This window comes from Asterias amurensis, chromosome 21 (assembly GCF_032118995.1).
Source record: "Asterias amurensis chromosome 21, ASM3211899v1".
Classification (NCBI taxonomy): Eukaryota; Metazoa; Echinodermata; class Asteroidea; order Forcipulatida; family Asteriidae; genus Asterias; species Asterias amurensis.
This window is the reverse complement of record NC_092668.1, coordinates 12805519-12823930: the sequence shown is the minus strand read 5'-3', so window position 1 is coordinate 12823930 and position 18412 is coordinate 12805519. Positions and strand designations below refer to the sequence as shown.

Genomic DNA, 18412 nt, shown 5'->3' with positions numbered 1-18412 from the left:
TTGCATGTTTATTTTATGAGCATTTGCCAGCATTCGCTTCACGGCGTGTCGCAGCCGAGCAGTTAAAAGCACCAGACTCAAGCCCTGATGTTTCTGATCAATAAACTGTGGGTTCGAGTCCCGGTCTTGACACTTGTGTCCTTGCGCAAGATACCTCCCATAATTGCTTTGTCTTTCGGATGGGACATAGGTCCTGCATTTGTACTAGATTTGGTACCGGTATTGCATGTTCAAAAGAACCCAGCACAGCTTTAGCAAAGATTATAGAGCGCCGCACGGCCCTATAGTGATCAAGTTCACCTACGATACACCCTTGCTACCAGAAATATATATATATATATTTTTCACAAGCAGAAATGAAATGTTCTTGGTATTTCTCTTGACTCACGAAATTATCCTCATGTACCGATTTGCCATAATTATTTCGATAATTTGATAAACGAACAGCTTAAACTTTGTTCCGGTTATTCTCGAAAACGCTCTACTATGTCTCTTTAATGAGGCTCTGACGTCATTCAGCGAGTGTTGTATTTGTAGTTTTGCAGCCGGTAATTCGTTTAAGCGGGCCGGGGGGGGGGGGGGGGTTATGACCTGTGCGCGACCTAGGATGGCTTTGACAAACGTACATGTAAATGCAGTCGACCCCTCTCACGTAGGCTGGCTGATATTAAATATACACAAACTGTGTCCTCTAGATCACAACCAAAGTTAGACTGGGTTAAAGACGAACATCTGTGCAAGATCGGCTATAATTGTTGGGTGTGGTCTATAAATAAAAAAAAAATATCTTCCTCGAGCCGCCATGATGTTCGAAAACATGGAGTACGTTCTTGGCTATGTGTACGAGCAAATGGTAGGCCGCAATGTTGTGCTGCTGTTTGCGATTTCGCTTTGTGCGACGTACGGTTTGTGGAAACGCCGTCGTGCGGACCTGCCTCCCGGGCCGTGGGGACTGCCCTACTTCGGCATGGTGCCGTACTTTTTCCTGGTGGAGTGGCTCTTCGGTCTTCAGCGACGTGAGATCTTGGAGAATTTTGGCGCCAAATACGGCAAGATATTCAGCTTCACTGCGTTCGGTCGTCTGGTCGTTGTATTGAATGATGGACAGACTATCAAGGAGGTTTATCAACTGCAGGAACTAAATGACCGGCCGAAATTGAAGATTAACAATCAGTCCCTTGGACAAGGTAAAAATTGAAGCCATTTTTTTTAAAAGACCGAAATAATTATAGGCATGCACCTTACATTAATTATTATGTTCAACATTATGGTTAAAACATCTTTAATCGAGTTGCTGATGCATGATTCCAATATGGCTTCGTGTGTGTGGTGGGGGGGGGGGGGGGGGGGGGGGGTAGTCGAGAAATTCAAAAGGTGAACAGTTTTGGGAAATTCTGTTTTGGGAACCTAAAAGCGTCTGCTGCTCAGAGACAAGCACCCCCACTATGTGTACCAAATTTGGGCTCAATTGGTCATTGTTGTTGCAAGAAAATAATGGAAAAAAATTAAAAACCCTTGTTGCATAGATTTGTGTTCTTTAAGATGCCTTTGAAAAGTCTTCATGCCTAAAGTCTTTCTCAGATTCAAAATGTTCGGGTGGAAATTATACTCTTTCTCTACAACTATACTACTTCAAAGGGATGGTTTCTCATTTCTTGTATCAATAGCTCTTCAGTGACAAAATAAGTTTTGATTGCAATTAGCTTGGCGAGTAATACCAAGAGTGTACTGCCTTTAAAGGCATTATAGGCACGTTTGGTAATTTTCAAAGACCAGTATTCTCAATTGGTGAATCAAAAGATATGCACAAAATAACAAAAATGTTGGCTCAATTGACCATCGAAGTTGCAAGATGAAAGAAAAACACCCTTGTTGCACAGATTTGTGTGCTTTCAGATGCATAACATAAGGGCTTCAGGCCTGAAGTCTTTCATTATTTGAGTGAGAAATTACCTCTTTCTCAAATAAATGTGTCTTCAGAGGGAGCCGTTTCTCACAATGTTTTATAATATCAACACCTCCCTCTTGCTCATTACCAAGGTAGTTTTATGCTAACAATTATTTTGAGTAATTACCAATAGTGTCCACTGCCTTTAAAACAATCAAACGGGAAGTGACGACCTATGAGACACTGACCCATGTTTTTTAGGAATAGTGGATTTTGAAAGATTGGAAATCAAGTAGGGCCGAGTTAATGATAAAGTACAATTGATCAACGATCCAAGGTCTATTGTTTTCGAGTCTGCACAGCGCAGAGTTGTCAAATTTGAGCTAGGCCTATATTTGCATGGTACCCAGCAAGGGCAACCCGAATGAAACAATGGTGTCTTTATCACAGCATTTACAAATTGTTCAAAGCTCAAGTGCTGTGGTCGACGTTTTACGGATGTCCCCAGTCAATACAAAAACAATCTGACAAAAAAGTTTTTCCTTTTTGGAGTTTAACGGAACCAAATGTTGTTGATGTTGTTGTTGTTTTTCATCGTTGTTGTCATTGTCGTAGTCGTTGTTGTTGCTGTGGTTGTTGTTGTTGTTGTTGATGTTGTCATTTTCGTCGTCGTCGTTGCTGTTGTTGTTGCTGTTGTTGTCGTCGTCGTCGTCGTTGCTGTTGTTGTTGCTGTTGTTGTCGTCGTCGTCGTCGTTGCTGTTGTTGTTGCTGTTGTTGTCGTCGTCGTCGTCGTTGTTGTTGTTGTTGTTGTTGTTTTCGTTTCACACAGTTTCAATTGCTCCGATGTGCGTGCATGTTTTGTCATCGTCACATGATGTATAGGCCTAGGCCTCATTCGTTCATTCATGCAACATTTATTTCCATATCACAGAAAGACAACAACATAGAAGTGCATTCAGAAAGTAGACAATTATATTGAGTAAACTAACAGAAGAGGCATACAAAATGACATTTAAAAAAAATAATAAACAAGAACTTAAAGAGGAAGTGAGATGGGGGCAAATCCCGAAAAGCAGAGCTTGAGGAGGGATGCCTAACAGGACAGAAAGACAGACAAACAAGCGGACAACAACAATACAAAAATGTTTAAAACAAATAAACAAACGATTGTGTAGAGCAGGGGTTCGTAAAAAGGGAGTGGAAAAGGGACTAAGAAGGACACTATTTAAGTGAGAATAAACACTACATCTAATTTCTTTTGGTTGAAAACAGTAATGTGTGTGACATTAATCGACTTTGATACGGTTTTTGGCGCAGCTATTTTGTAATTTTAATTTTAGAATTGCTAAACAGTGCTCTCTTTAGGGAAATGCTAACACAGCGCTATAAAACAACTGCATATAACTGCATATGGGGTTCGTTCGTCCATGTTTCAACGTACCAGTAGGGATGTACCAGAACCTAAACGAAAGGACATACGGAAATCTAAAAATTTCGTCCATGAGTGTGCAGTAGGCCGCATCTGATAAGCCTGTACGTGTCACATGGGTACTTAAAGTCCATTTGGCGTACGCCCAGTTCTGAATAATGAGCAATGAACAGTGCACTGGATAATATAATTCACTCGCAGAACTATACATTCCGACATTTGGGTATTTGGGGGGGGGGGGGCTGCGCTATGTGGTTTTCTTTCTAAATAATAGCCTAATCCCGGTGGTATAGCTCCATGGACGAGTTAACAAATGGCGAGGGGCAATATTGTTTCCCCCGCTTTAGCCATGTGTCTTCGTTTCGTGCATGTTGCCTCTTAATAGTGACCATTGTTTTGTTTTCTCGAAGTAATGTTTAAATTTCAACTTCAAAAATTCAATTGTGCGCCCTTCAGACCGCCTCTCGGTCAAAACAACTACAGCGCCAAGCTAGCCTGAGCCGAATCTTGAGCCGAAGCCGGGGCTTCGACAAGGGCCTCGGCAACACTCTTAAGTGGTATAGCCGTATCCGTAACTAACAATTCGGCTATGGCTACATACTCTTGAGTGAATTCCTGTAAAGTTTGAAGCTCCTTTGACAAAACACTTAAAATGCTCTTTCTATACACGTTCGGGGTTTGCTCTTTACTTTTTAGGTGACTGGCCAGAGGTCCAGTATATTATTTTAGTACTTCAGCTTGTTCACTATATAGTCCATGAAATAGCGAGGTTTTTATAACTGGACTAGCCAGCCGGACCAATTAGTGACATTACATGAAAGGTGACCAAGTTTTATTACAGTCACAATGACGTCAGAGAGGCAGCCGGGTCAAAGGTTGTACAATTGTGTGTATTGGGCCTTCCCCCTTGTACCGATTTCAAGGGGAAAATATTTAGTGATGTCGCGAGAGGGGGTAAAGATGGTCTGTCGTTTTTCTTCCATATCCAGGTGTCGCCTTTGCGAACGGAGATTGTTGGAAGGAGCAGAGGCGCTTCACGATCAAGACCCTTGACCGCCTTGACGCGGGAAAGGCCATACACGAGGAGAAGCTCTCTGAAGAAGCCATTGCGCTACTGGGGGCGATCGAAGCGCTAGACGGCAAGGCCTTCGACCCCAAACACCACATGATGATCTGCGTCTCCAACATCATAACATCGATGCTGTACAGCAGAAGGCACGAGTACAACGACGCCGAGTACCGGGATTACCTGGACATGATCGAAGACATCACGTATCTCATGGGGACGGCCGGCGCCATGCCGACTACCCCGATCTTGAAGCACCTACCCCAAGGGAAGCGTCTCCGTGACAACATCATCGCCGAGAGGCTGTATATGAAGCGGATCGTACGGGAACGCCAGGCCAGCCACGACCCTTTAGGCGATCCGAGAGACTTCACCGATGCCTACCTATCCGAGATCCCAAACGAGGAGCTGACACATCTCTCCCACGGTAACCTAACCCACACTCTCATCCAAATCTTCTCAGCCGGTACGGCAAACATCTCCACGACGCTACGCTGGGCTCTTCTCTACATGATAGCTAACCCAGACGTCCAGGCACGGGTGCAGGAAGAGCTAGACCGCGTCGTGGGGCAAGATCGAATGCCCAAGCTCTCGGATGAAGCTTCGCTCCCGTACACCCAAGCTACGCTCCTAGAGCTGCAACGCATGAGTACCGTAGCCCCGTTCGGCCTTGCGCACATGTCATCTGCTGATGCAAAGTATAGAGGATACACCATTCCAGCGCATACAGTGGTCATCCCAAACATGTGGGCTATTCACTACAACCCTAAGATGTGGGAGGAACCGTTCAAATTCAACCCTGGGAGATTCCTGGATGAACAGGACAAGGTCAAAGGGGCTGAAAGAGTGGTGTCGTTCAGTGCTGGTAAGACTTTTTTGGTTAAAGGCAGTGGACACTATTGGTAATTACTCAAAATACTTATTAGAATAAAACCTTACTTGGGTAACGAGTAATGGGGACGAGCTGTAACATTGTGAGAAATGGCCCCCTCTGAAGTAACGTAGTTTTCGAGAAAGAAGTAATTTTCCACGAATTTGATTTCGAGACCTCAGAATTAGATTTTGAGGTCCCGAAATCAAGCATCTGAAAGCACACAACTTGGTGTGACAAGGGTGTTTTTACTTTCGTTATTATCTAGCAACTTCGACGACCAATTGAGCTCAAATTTTCACAGGTTGGTTATTTTATGCATATGTTGAGATACACCAAGTGAGAAGACTGGTCTTTGACAATTACCAATAGTGTCCAGTGTCTTTAAAGTTCACAACCACAATCATTCGGTACCCTTTTAGCTATTTCTTTATTCCACACACTGCATCTCTTTGGAACTCCTTGCAAGTTGGTGCATGTTTTCCTCCATCCAATAATTTGTTTGAAGAGGAACGTCAATTCCTACCTTCAGCTCATCTGAGTTATATTCAAAATTAGTCCTTGAAAACCTGTGATATAAGATAACAAATCCAATTGTATTAGAATAATAACACAAAATGAGCAATAATACTAAGAAATAAGCAAACAAATACAGAGTTGATTTGAGTGGCTGCTGTAGTCATGCGCTCAGTCAATGCCTTTAATTGAACATTAAATTGTGTTTTCATTGTTGATTTGCAGGAAACCGTGTTTGCATCGGACGCCATCTTTCCCGTATGGAGATGTACACCTTCCTGACTCATCTACTCCATAAGTTTTCGTTCCGGAAGGCAGACAGCTCCCCGCCGCTTTCCTTCAAGGGAAGTGGCGGTTTCGCCAGGGTACCAGACCAGTACTTCCTGCACGCTGTGAAAAGGTTTTGAGTCCGGAAACTGAATGTTAAATCCATTATAGGTTTTTCCAGCCAATTTGAAAAAAAAAAAAAATTGTCATTATAACACTCTGCTCATTCACATTCGTTTGAATACGAATGCTCCATTGAATCAGCATTACTTCCTTTGGCCATTCGTAAGTTGAACTTCTACTATCCTTACACTTACTGGCAGCTCTTGCTGCTGGCTTTTACGAAAACAGCCCAAATGAGTAATTATAGTTCACTAGTTTAGCATTCACTGTCAAAATAAGATCCTTCAATTTCACAAGTTTCATCAAGTTTTGTTAAAGCCAGCAACAAGAGCTGCTGTAAGTGTAAGGATAGTAGAAGTTCAACTTAAGAATGGCCAAAGGGTAACATTGAATGCCTGTCATGGTTCAATAAATTGAATATATTATGACAACAAATCTGAATGAGAAACACGAAAACATGTATGCACAAAAGTGAAATTGAACGCACTACCTAAAAAGCAAATTTAAGTGGATAAAGGGTAAAACGCATGAATTGGAATGTGTGTTAATAATGGACTGTTTTGGCCAGGAAGACCTTATCTTGGGCCTGTAAGACCAGTGCATGTATTGTGGACGAAGACATGTACCTATTGTGTGCGTTCGTTTAGCTTCCCTTGGTCGACCCCAGTCTGCCCCGGTGCGTTCGAATAGCTTTGACGTCGTTCCAGGGGGCTCACCAGGGTCGGCCCCTAGTGCCCTGCTTGTGGGTCGGTCACTTGGGGGTGACCCGAGGTACATGACGTCACTACGAGAGCGGTGAGTGATCGTTCGATTAGCTCTTGTCAGGAGCTCACCCGAGTGAGCACCGCGGGGTAGACCCAGGGACCTTATCAAACGCACCCGTAGTATGAGCGTGGAGGTAGACATTAAAAATAGAGCAACAACCAATAAAATATGAACGAGTCCTTTGCCTGCAAGTTCAACAACTCCGTGGAACAAAGTAATCTGACGCCATCACCCACGATTCCTATTGTAATGCTGTGCTATTAATACATTTCTATTGTTGATTAAACATAGCGTGCTGGCTGGCACGGCCGGCCGATTGTTAGCAAAACATTCAACTCTTATTAAAGAGAACATTATGTCTTTTTTTTTTTTTTTTTTTTTTAGAACTGTTCTATTTGTTTTATCCTATCTAAATGTAGTTTATAAAATAAAATAAAACTATTACCTGTGAACCTTCATTTTCAAAAGGTGATAGCGTTTTTCAGATATCGCCGAAATCCGGAGCCGTTTAGTTCACGCGGTAGGAAGAATAGTCCGTAAATGGAATACTCAATCAAACCATGGAGCAAGGAAGAGGACAGAATCTGATTTTGCTTTGCATTTATGGCTTCCCATAGTTTTCCAACCTTGGAAAATAGAAAAGTTTAGTAAACATTTCTTTTGTTTTACAATTGATCATTGTATGGACGGCCTTGAGTCACCAAAACCCGCTTGTCAAAATTGCCTCTTTGAAAAAATATTAAACTTTTTAATGAAGTATAATAATGTTAACCCTTTGGATAATAAATTTTATTTATCAGTACCATGGGTATTAATTTGATAGCACTATTGTCAAATAACTGTTTATATGTAGTGAAGGCCGCTTCTCGAACTTTTGGCAACATATAGATACTCGCACACACTGAGTTCCGATTCTTCTCGAAAACGCTATAACATATCTCTTTAATGAGGCTCTGACGTCATTCAGCGAATGTTGTATTTGTAGTTTTGCAGACGGTAATTTTTAAAGCGGGCCGGGGGGTTATGACCTATGCGTGACCTAGCTAGATGGCTTTGACCAAAGTACGCGCAGTCGACCCCTTTTGCGAAGGCTAGCTGATCTTAAATATACACAAACTATGTCCTCTAGATCACAATCAAAGTTAGACTGGGTTAAAGACGAACATCTGTGTCAGATCGGCTATATTGTTGTGTGTGATCTATAAAACTTCTCTTCCTCAGGCCGCCATGATGTTCGAAAACATGGAGTACGTTCTTGGCTATGTGTACGAGCAAATGGTAGGCCGCAATGTTGTGCTTCTGTTTGCGATTTCGCTTTGTGCGACGTACGGTTTGTGGAGACGCCGTCGTGCGGACCTGCCTCCCGGGCCGTGGGGACTGCCCTACTTCGGCGTGGTGCCGTACTTTTTCCTGGTGGAGTGGCTCTTTGGTCTGCAGCGGCATGAGATCTTGGAGAATTTTGGCGCCAAATACGGCAAGATATTCAGCTTCACTGCTTTCGGTCGTCTGGTCGTTGTATTGAATGATGGACAGACTATCAAAGAGGTTTATCAACTGCAGGAACTAAATGACCGGCCGAGAATGAAGATTAATAACCAGTCCCTTGGAAAAGGTAAAAATTGAAGCCATTTTTTTTAAAGACCGAAATATAGGCATGCACCTTACATTAATTATTATGTTCAACATTATGGTTAAAATATCTTCAATCGAGTTGCTGATGCAGGTTTCCAATATGGCTTCGTGTGGGGATGGGGGGGGGGGGGGGGTTGAAAAGTCGAGAAGTTCAAAAGGTTTTTGCGAAAACCGCAAGCCCGTTTGGGGAACCTAAAGCGTGTGCTGCTCATAGACAAGCATCCCCACTTTGTGTTCATAAAGAAAACAACTTTTGGGCTCAATTGGTCATTGTTGTTGCAAGAAACTAGTGGGGGAAAAATTGAAACCCTTGTTGCATAGATTTGTGTTCTTTTAGATGCCTTAGAAAAGTCTTTATCCCTAAAGTTGTTCTCAGATTCAAAATGTTCGGGTGGAAATTATACTCTTTCTCTACACCTATAAACTACTTCAAAGGGATGGTTTCTCATTTCTTGTATCAATAGCTCTTCAGTGACAAAATAAGTTTTGATTGCAATTAACTTGGCGAGTAATACCAAGAGTGTATTATAGGCACGTCTGGTAATTTTCAAAGACTAGTAATCTCACTTGGTAAACTAACAGAACTTATATTGAGTAAACTAACAGAAGAGACATACAAAATGGCAGAACTTTAAGAGGTTGTGAGATGGGGGCAAATCCCGAAAAGCAGATTTTGAGGAGGGATGCCTTACAGGACAGAAAGACAGACAAACAAGCGGACAACAACAATACAAAAATGTGCAAAACAAATAAACAAACGATTGTGTAGAGCAGGGGTTCGTAAAAAGGGAGGGGAAAAGGGACTAAGAAGGACACTATTTAAGTGAAAATAAACAAAACAATGTACATAAATAACGGGAAATTAGAAAAACCGGTGGTCGAATAGAACTACATGATGCTGTGTTCACAATGCAAATGCAAAACATCTGTTGAATGAGTCACACACTATTTATATCTAATTTCTTATGGTTGAAAACAGTAATGTGTGTGACATTAATCGACTTTGATACGGTTTTTGGCGCAGCTATTTTGTAATTTTAATTTTAGAATTGCTAAACAGTGCTCTCTTTTTGGGAAATGCTAACACAGCGCTATAAAAACAACTGCAAATAACTGCATACGGGGTTCGTTCGTCCATGTTTCAACGTATCATTTTTGCATGAAAGAACTTTCGAGGACAAACCTTCAATCGTATTGACATGGATCAATAGCGCTCAATAATACCATGATGTTCTTTTGTGCTGGTCCGTTTTGGTATAATGTATATACAAGAATATAGGGATAGACTCTGTAGTTACCTATTGCACTTGAATAATATTCCTCATTTATAGGAATCGACGCGTAGTTACTTATTCAAGTTGTAGACCTTTTGTATAAATAAAAAAAATTATAATATTATCTTAATGGTTGTTAGGAATCTACACTGTCAGTTACCTATTGCAGTTGACTAGTTACCTATTGCACATATATAGGACCTACATTGCCCATAATATTTAACTACATTCGTGAAATGTTTAGACAGTGTATTGATTATGAAAGGTAAATATTTAGCGTGCAAATAAAGTAACATCCCCTAGTGCAAGCAAAAACACCTTTACAAAAAACACAACCAGGCACATGGACAAAAATAAAACGGCAGATTGTAAGCGCAAGGTGGCTTGCAATCATAGACATTGAGGCGTTGCATGGTGAGGTATTAATCTATATTGTATACTAGAATATGGTCTTTTGAGAACTCGTCTCGCTATGTTATTCTTACTGCCGCGGATTAGATTTTTCTTGCGATCCATGCAGCGTTGAAATAGACCGATTCCAGCCTCGCTACCCTGGCTGGGGGGGGGGGGGACAGCGCGCCATCGACACCTCCCGTTACTATAAACCCTGGACGTGGAAAGGAAGCACTGAGTCCGCGCTGATTGGCTATAACCATAAGTGACTGCTCTGCTCTGATTTTTCTAAATAATTTACGAAGTTCAAGCCATGCTATGATTTCGAAAACAGCCACAAGCTGCTCTTAGGCCCTTTACGAAACCACGGCTTCGGCTTTGGATTCGGATTCAGGCTCCGTCCTCTCGTCTGAAGCCCTGAGTGCATGATACGCAAAGCACGCGCAATACTTGTCAAAACAACTGCAGCGCCAAGCGAGCCTGAGCCGAATCTGGAGCCGAAGCCGTGGCTTCGAAAAGGGCATTGGCAACACTCTTAAGTGGTATAGCCGTATCCGTAACTAACAATTCGGCTATGGCTGTAATACTCTTGAGTGAATTCCTGTAAAGTTTGAAGGTCCTTTGCCAAAACACTTAAAATGCTCTTTCTATACACGTTCAGGGTTTGCTCTTTACCTTTTTAGTGACTGGCGGCCAGAGGACCAGTATATCATTTTAGTACTTCAGCTTTTTCACTGAAATAGAGAGGTTTTTAAGACTGGACTAGCAACTGGACTAGCCAGCCGGATTAGTGACATTACATGAAAAGTGACCAAGTTTACAGTCATGTAAAACACAATGACGTCAGAGAGGCAGCCGGGTCAAAGGTTGTACAAATTGTGTGTATAAGGCCTTGTACCGATTTCAAGGGAAATATATTTAGTGATGTCGCAAGAGGGGGTAAAGATGGTCTTTCGTTTTTCTTCCATATCCAGGTGTCGCCTTTGCGAGTGGGGATTGTTGGAAGGAGCAGAGGCGCTTCACGATCAAGACCCTTGACCGCCTCGGTGCGGGAAAGGCCATCCACGAGGAGAAGCTGTCTGAAGAAGCCAGCGCGCTGCTAGGGGAGATCGAAGCGCTAGACGGCAAGGCCTTCGACCCCAAACACCACATGATGATCTGCGTCTCCAACATCATAACATCGATGCTGTACAGCAGGAGGCACGAGTACAACGACGCCGAGTACCGGGATTTCCTGGACACGATCGCCGAGATCACGCACCTCATGGGGACGGCCGGCGCGATGCCGACTACCCCGATCTTGAAGCATCTCAAGCTACCCCAAGGTAAGCGTCTCAGTGACAACATCATCGCCGAGATGCGGTATATGAAGCGGATCGTACGGGAACGCCAGGCCAGCCACGACCCTTCAGGCGACCCGAGAGACTTCACCGATGCCTACCTATCCGAGATCCCAAACAAGGAGCTGACACATCTCTCCCACGGTAACCTAACCCACACTCTCATCCACGTCTTCTCAGCCGGTACGGAGAACATCTCCACGACGCTACGTTGGGCTCTTCTCTACATGATAGCTCACCCAGACGTCCAGGCCCGGGTACAGGAAGAGCTAGACCGCGTAGTGGGGCAAGATCGAATGCCCAAGCTCTCGGATGAAGCTTCGCTCCCGTACACCCAAGCAACTCTCCTTGAGCTGCAACGCATGAGTACCGTAGCCCCGCTCGGCGTTGCTCACATGTCATCTGCCGATGCGAAGTACAGAGGATACACCATTCCAGCGCGTACAGCGGTCATCCCAAACATATGGGCTATTCACTACAACCCTAAGGTGTGGGATGAACCGTTCAAGTTCAACCCTGGGAGATTCTTGGATGAACAGGACAAGGTCAAAGGGGCTGAAGGAGTGGTGTCGTTCAGTGCTGGTAAGACATTAATTTGGTTAAGGTTCACAACCACAATCCTTTGGTACCTTTTGTAGCCATTTCTTTATTCCACGTAATTATAGTCCAGGAAAAATAATTTTTTTTTTTTTTTTTTTTTTTTTCTTTTTTTTTTGGGGGGGGGACCTTAAAAAAATTGCAATATATTTTATTTGAGCACAGTGCATTTTGTTAAGATACTCAGAATTAAATACTAAAAATCCGCAAAAATCCAAGTAATGGGAATCTGATTAATTTGCATAAATCCAATATGGCTGCCGTTTTAAAGATTTTGCATATTGCATCTCTTTGGAACTCATTGCCTGATGCTTGTTTCCCTCCATCCCACAATCTGTTTGAAGAGGAATTTAATTATATTCATTTAATAAAGATTCTTCTTTTTCGGAACAGCCAAAGGGGCAAACTCGCACTAAGAACTTTGGTTTTATGCATCTGTGATTCATTTTGATCTGGGGTTGAAACAGACAATCAGCGGGATATGAACCGAAGACCTTCTATTTAACGTGTCGACACTCAACCAATTTAGATACTGGTATTTGAAGACACTGGACTCTGGTAATTGTCAAAGACCAGTCTTCTCACTTGGTGTCTCAACTATGCATAAAATAACAAACCTGTGAAAATTTGAGCTAAATCGGTCATCAAAGTTGCGAGATAAATGAAAGAAAAATAACCCTTTGTCACACGAAGTTGTGTGCGTTTAATGATTGATTTCGAGACCTCAAGTTCTAAATCTGAGGTCTCGAAATCAAATTCGTAAAAAAATTACTTCTTTCTCGAAAACTATGGCACTACAGAGGGAGCTGTTTCTCACAATGTTTTATACCATCAACCTCTCCCCATTACTCATTACCAAATCAGGTTTTATGCTAGTAATTATTTTGAGTAATTACCAATAGTTTCCACTGCCTTTAAATCGTAGTCAAATTGTTGATTTGCAGGAAACCGTGTTTGCATCGGACGCCATCTTGCCCGTATGGAGATGTACACCTTCCTGACTCATCTACTCCATAAGTTTTCGTTCCAGAAGGCAGACTGCTCCCCGCCGCTTTCCCTCAAGGGAAGTGGCAGTTTCGCCAGGGTACCAGACCAGTACTTCCTGCACGCTGTGAAAAGGTTTTGAGTCCGGAAACTGAATGTTAAATCCAAGAAGGGTCAATTAAAACTATTGTAGATTTTTTTCCAGCCAATTTGAACAAAAATTTTGTTTCATTATAACACTCTGCTCATTCACCTTCGTTTGAAAATGAATGCTCCGTTGAATGAGCAGTTAACAGCCCAAAGGAGGAATTAAAGTTAACTAGTTTAGCATTCACTGTCAAAATAAGATCCCTTAATTTCACAAGTTTCATCAAGTTTTGTAAAAGCCAGCAACAAGAGCTGCTGTAAGTGTAAGAATAGTAGAAGTTCAACTTAATAATGGCCAAAGGGTAATCTTGAATGCCTGTCATGGTTCAATAAATTGAATATATTATGACTAAAATAAATCTGAATGAGAAACACGAAAACATGTATGCACAAAAGTGAAATTGAACGCACTACCTAAAAAGCAAATTTAAGTGGATAAGGGTAAAACGCATGAATTGGAATGTGTGTTAATAATAGACTGTTTTGACCAGGAAGACCTTATCTTGTAAAGAATGAGAGATAACATTAATTTATGAATAATTTTATGGGAAATCTGAAGATGTTGAGACCTCTTTTTCTACCTCCACGGTTAGACACTACTATAGAATTGCAAAGGTCGTGGGTTCGAATCCCACCCGAGTAATATATACCAGGTGATTTTTTTCTTCTTCATAGAACTAGGAAAATATGCCTACTGAGTATCACTAAATCGGTGTTTATAGGTAAAACCAATAAAGCTATTTGGTAAAACCAAAATTAATATAGTCAATAGATTATTTTGCATGTAATAATGTATTTATCCATTTTTGTATTTCTTTGATTTGTTTTCCTTCCAATCTGTGTGCGAGTGCAATCAAGAGTATAACTTCTACAATGCAAAAACAATGTCAGTTCAATGCAATTAATGCTTATAGATTGAGTACATATTAAACTGTTAAATTTCTTTTGCTGAAAACCAGTTTTTTAAGTGTGCTTATAGTATTTATTTGCCTTCGGTCTCGATCTATTAAGGAAAGCAAATTTGAATCATACAAATGTCATCCGAAGGGCCGGTGTCCGATGCAATTGTGTCCGCCATGTAATACTGTCCGCTCCGGACACTTTTGCATATGCAATCGTGTATCGAGCGTGCATGCACTGAACCTATAGTATTATGCAGCATGAATATTCACGTATTTTATGATTGCAGCGAATACCCAACGGCCGAACATTTCCCATGTCTTTCTTGACATGCACTTTTAGCTTGTAAAAAAATGGCGAACGTGTTCCGTCGACCAAGGGCGTCATAGCTGCATATGCAAATATGTACGGACGGACACAATTGCATTATGCAGCAGCGTCCGGGCGGACACGATTGCATATGCACAACCGTCCGGCGGACATTATTACATTTGCAATAATGTCCTCCGGATAGTATTACATAGAGGACGTAATTGCATGCGACACAAGCCATCAGCTCCCAGTAGATGAACTACTATGGCACAGAAAATGCTTTGAGGCGCGTGGGCACGGGCCCTGTGTAGGATAAGAATTCGGAGCATTCAGGTCTAGCGGTACGGGATGAAAGACGTAATCACTTAGGCGATTTATTGCGTCACTATCTGAATGGTTTGCGCCTGTGCTGCTTAAGCTATCATTAAAGGTACTGTCACTTGAATAGCTGCTAACCATGGTTAATTTAAATCACAATAAAGCATTATGAAGGAGTTAGAGTAAATCTGTTGCTACGGGCTAGTGCGTGTAAACAAGAATGTCCAAGCATTGCAAGCAACCATGAGATTATTATTTCATGGAGGTCTATTTCTACCTCCATGATTATTTGTAGGAAATACGTACATCATTTCGGGTTTCGAAATGATTTCAAGAAGATGATATATGCCAAATGAGGAATGATCATGATGATAATATTTGATGACCGCTGGAACGGACCATGGAACACAGGCGAACTCAATGCGTTCATCTCTGCGGATGGGCGGTAGATGATCTTGTCGGAGTTCTTGACGGCCGTTCTTGACAGTAGATGTGACGTCATCTTGAGTCTTCATTCTTGAGTAGACCAATCCCTATACAGCTCACGTAGGAAGCTAAACTGTGTGTTGGTGACGTCATTGGTCGACAGTGCAAGGTATTCCGAATTTAGACTTATGAGCCCATGTATGGATTGTTCTTGAGGGATCTTTAATGCGCTTTTAAGAACAAATTGGCGATCTGTGTATCAAAGGAGTCTGTGATGGGTTGGACGGGGTACAATTTTGGTCAAAAATTGAAGAAAAAAATCCCAAGGGGGTAAGTTCTGCAATTTTATAAAATTTGAGAATTTAAGGGGGTAAATCAAGCATTTTTATCAATTTTAAATATAAATGCTGGACTTACCCCTTCATATTTTTTTTGATCTAAATTTAATAAAAATGATGGACTTTTACATTGTGATTTAAAAAAAAAAAAAAAGGGTTGGCATGGTTGCTCATTTTATTTTTTCAGTTTTGGACATCAATTTGTTCAAAATGCTGGAGATACCCTTTGTGATTTTTTTTCTTGACCTTAAGTTGATAAAAATGTTGGAATTACCTCTTGGTATTTTTTTTTTTCATTTTTGGACCAGAATTTGATAAAAAAGCTGGACTAACCCCTTGTGTTTTTTCCTCACTTTTGGACCAAAACTTGAAGGGAAAAAAAAACTAAATTAACCTTTTGTAATTTTTTTCAATTTTGGACCCAATTTTTAAAAAAAAAAATTGTAAAATCAATGTTTGACCAAAATTTGATTTAAAATGTTGGACTTTTCCCTTTTGTCATTTATTTTCATTATTGGACCCCAAATTTATAATGCTTGATGAATTACATTTTATGATTTTTAAAATTTTTGGACCCCAAAATCATAAAAATGCTTATGGTTTTTTCATTTTAGACCCAAAATTTATATAAATGCTGAACTTACCCCTTATGATTTTTCCTTTTTTTTTTACAAAAAATTGACAAAAATGCTGGATTAAGATTTTTATGACAAATTTTAAAAATGCTGCACTTCGCCCTTTATTTTTTCTAGTTCGGACCCAAAATTTATAAAATGCTGGACTTGTGATATTTACATTTTTGGACCAAAAAATTAATAATTCTGGACTTACCCCTTATGATTTTTTTCGTTTTTTGACCCAAAGTTTATAAAAATGCTGGACTTACCCCTTATGATTTTTTCATTTTTGGACCCACAATTTACAAAAATGCTGGATTTTACCCCTTATAATTTTTTTCATTTTTGGACCCAAAATTTATAAAAGTGCTGGACTTACCCCTTATGATTTTTTTCATTTTTGGACCAAAAATTTATAAAAATGCCGGACTTACCTCTTATGATTTTTTCATTTTTTGACCCAAAATTTATAAAAATGCTGGACTTACCCCCCTGATGATTTTTTTCATTTTTGGAGCCAAAATTTATAAAAATGCTGAACTTACCCCTTATGATTATTCCTTTTTTTTACAAAAAATTGACAAAAATGCTGGATTAAGATTTTTGGACAAATTTTAAAAATGCTGCACTTCGCCCTTTTTATTTTTTCTATTTCGGATCCAAAATTTTCTTAAAATCGCTTGAAACGTACGCTCGTTATGGTGAAAATCGGTGAAAAAAATAGTTACTACCGCAGAAACTCAATACATTTCGGAAATAAAATCACTAAAATGTCTCAAAACTCTTCAAAACGCCTTCACACTACTAAGACCGATCCATTGCAACAAATCAAAAACGAATCTTGAAAGAAATCATCTGAAAAGTACGTTTTTGATCAAAAAACGACTTCTAAATGCATCTAATAAACTCAACACTGTTTACGCGCCTATACGTATTCGTAAGGAGAACATCATAACATTATTAAAGTAACTTTGACGACTTCTTTGACCTCAAATGCACCAATTCCAAGGCAAATCCTTCATTGTACAATGTTTTACTTATACAACAAGTAATGTTTAAAGTAAAAACTCTTAAAACAAACACTAAAACCCCGTCAGATTTCCCCCAAAATAAGAAGGGCAAAATAGTCAGGCGCCTATCACTAGCTGTATCAGTATAGTTAGAGACAGGGAACTAGACAACAACGGCTGCCGTTTCTACCTCCATGCAGTGTTTGGATGACTTGTCCTGTAAAAGGTAAATATTGTTTTTAGAATCAGTTACAACGTTCTTCAACATAAATAAAACTACGTTTACAATAGCAAATGGCCAAAGACAAGTGCACTACTATTGTATAAGGGGGTAATCAACAGCAAAAACTGATGCGTTTCAACCTGAGAGTTCACTAGTCCCATGTCGTACATGTACCAATATTCCATAGAAAAGTTCCGTCTGAAATGTTATCAAAGTCTAGGCAACACCTTAAGATTGCCTACAAATCATTCTTGTTTATAAATATTGCTATGGTTGAAGATAGTCGCACTGTCAGACAAGCGTCACTTCTCTTTGCGAAAAAGTATGTACTGGGATCTTTTACATGCATTGATAATGTAGCGGAATATGCATTGCGTGCTAGAGGGAATTTCCCTTTTGCTGGGCGCTGGTGCGCGGGCTGCGGTCCGTGCATCAGATAGCGTTGCGGGTACCCCGCACGGGTATATAAGTGAGTCGCACGTGCTGACTTTGCGCTCTCTCCCAGTTGTTCATTGAGTGTCGCTGCTTGTGTTTCTGCTGCCGGCTGTGTTGCTGCTCGGGGCTGTTCGGTTTAATTGTCCGGGAGCAAGTTATAGACCAAATTATTGCGTGGAAGCGCCGCCGGACTAGGGTGAGTAGCTGCACCTCGTAAACTAAATCAGTCCCGATGTCCATTCATGATTAATTAATAAGTTCTAGTAATTCTATAGATTGCCTCTCATTTAACAACCAATCAGCATCAGCACCTAATTAGGAACCTCCAATCAACGCCTAGGAGCACCTATTCAGGGAACAGCTATTTATCTAATATAATAAACCAGTCACGGAGAGCCAACCGACCTGTATTACAACCACCTAATTAGGAACCTCAATTCAACGCCTATTAAAGAAACAGTTCGTAATCTAATAAACCAGTCCAGACAAGGTATATGATCGGTGTAAGGTGCATAATCATTTAAGTGTCAGTCCCTGTATG

At 40.9% G+C, this 18412-nt stretch overlaps 2 protein-coding genes across 2 annotated transcripts; both read left to right on the top strand.

Annotated features, from left to right (window-relative positions):
• Nucleotides 1–617: 617 nt before the first annotated feature.
• On the top strand, nucleotides 618–7690 carry LOC139953230 (cytochrome P450 2J4-like). The gene is made up of 3 exons (XM_071952694.1): nucleotides 618–1187; nucleotides 4307–5248; nucleotides 5996–7690. The coding sequence occupies exons 1-3, from the start codon at nucleotides 803–805 to the stop codon at nucleotides 6175–6177; spliced, it is 1509 nt and encodes a 502-aa protein (XP_071808795.1). The 5' UTR covers nucleotides 618–802; the 3' UTR covers nucleotides 6178–7690.
• A 172-nt stretch (nucleotides 7691–7862) lies between these two features.
• Nucleotides 7863–14250, top strand: LOC139953229 (vitamin D(3) 25-hydroxylase-like). Its single transcript, XM_071952693.1, has 3 exons — nucleotides 7863–8537; nucleotides 11199–12146; nucleotides 13106–14250. Exons 1-3 carry the CDS (start codon nucleotides 8153–8155, stop codon nucleotides 13285–13287), a joined length of 1515 nt encoding a protein of 504 aa, XP_071808794.1. The 5' UTR covers nucleotides 7863–8152; the 3' UTR covers nucleotides 13288–14250.
• Nucleotides 14251–18412: the final 4162 nt, after the last annotated feature.

Excerpts from the sequence above, each read along its gene's own strand:
- LOC139953230 (XM_071952694.1), top strand. The coding sequence starts at position 803 with ATGATGTTCGAAAACATGGAGTACGTTCTTGGCTATGTGTACGAGCAA. Across the intron at positions 1,188-4,306 it reads CAATCAGTCCCTTGGACAAG|GTGTCGCCTTTGCGAACGGA; the intron begins GTAAAAATTGAA and ends TTCCATATCCAG. Across the intron at positions 5,249-5,995 it reads AGTGGTGTCGTTCAGTGCTG|GAAACCGTGTTTGCATCGGA; the intron begins GTAAGACTTTTT and ends GTTGATTTGCAG.
- LOC139953229 (XM_071952693.1), top strand. The coding sequence starts at position 8,153 with ATGATGTTCGAAAACATGGAGTACGTTCTTGGCTATGTGTACGAGCAA. Across the intron at positions 8,538-11,198 it reads TAACCAGTCCCTTGGAAAAG|GTGTCGCCTTTGCGAGTGGG; the intron begins GTAAAAATTGAA and ends TTCCATATCCAG. Across the intron at positions 12,147-13,105 it reads AGTGGTGTCGTTCAGTGCTG|GAAACCGTGTTTGCATCGGA; the intron begins GTAAGACATTAA and ends GTTGATTTGCAG.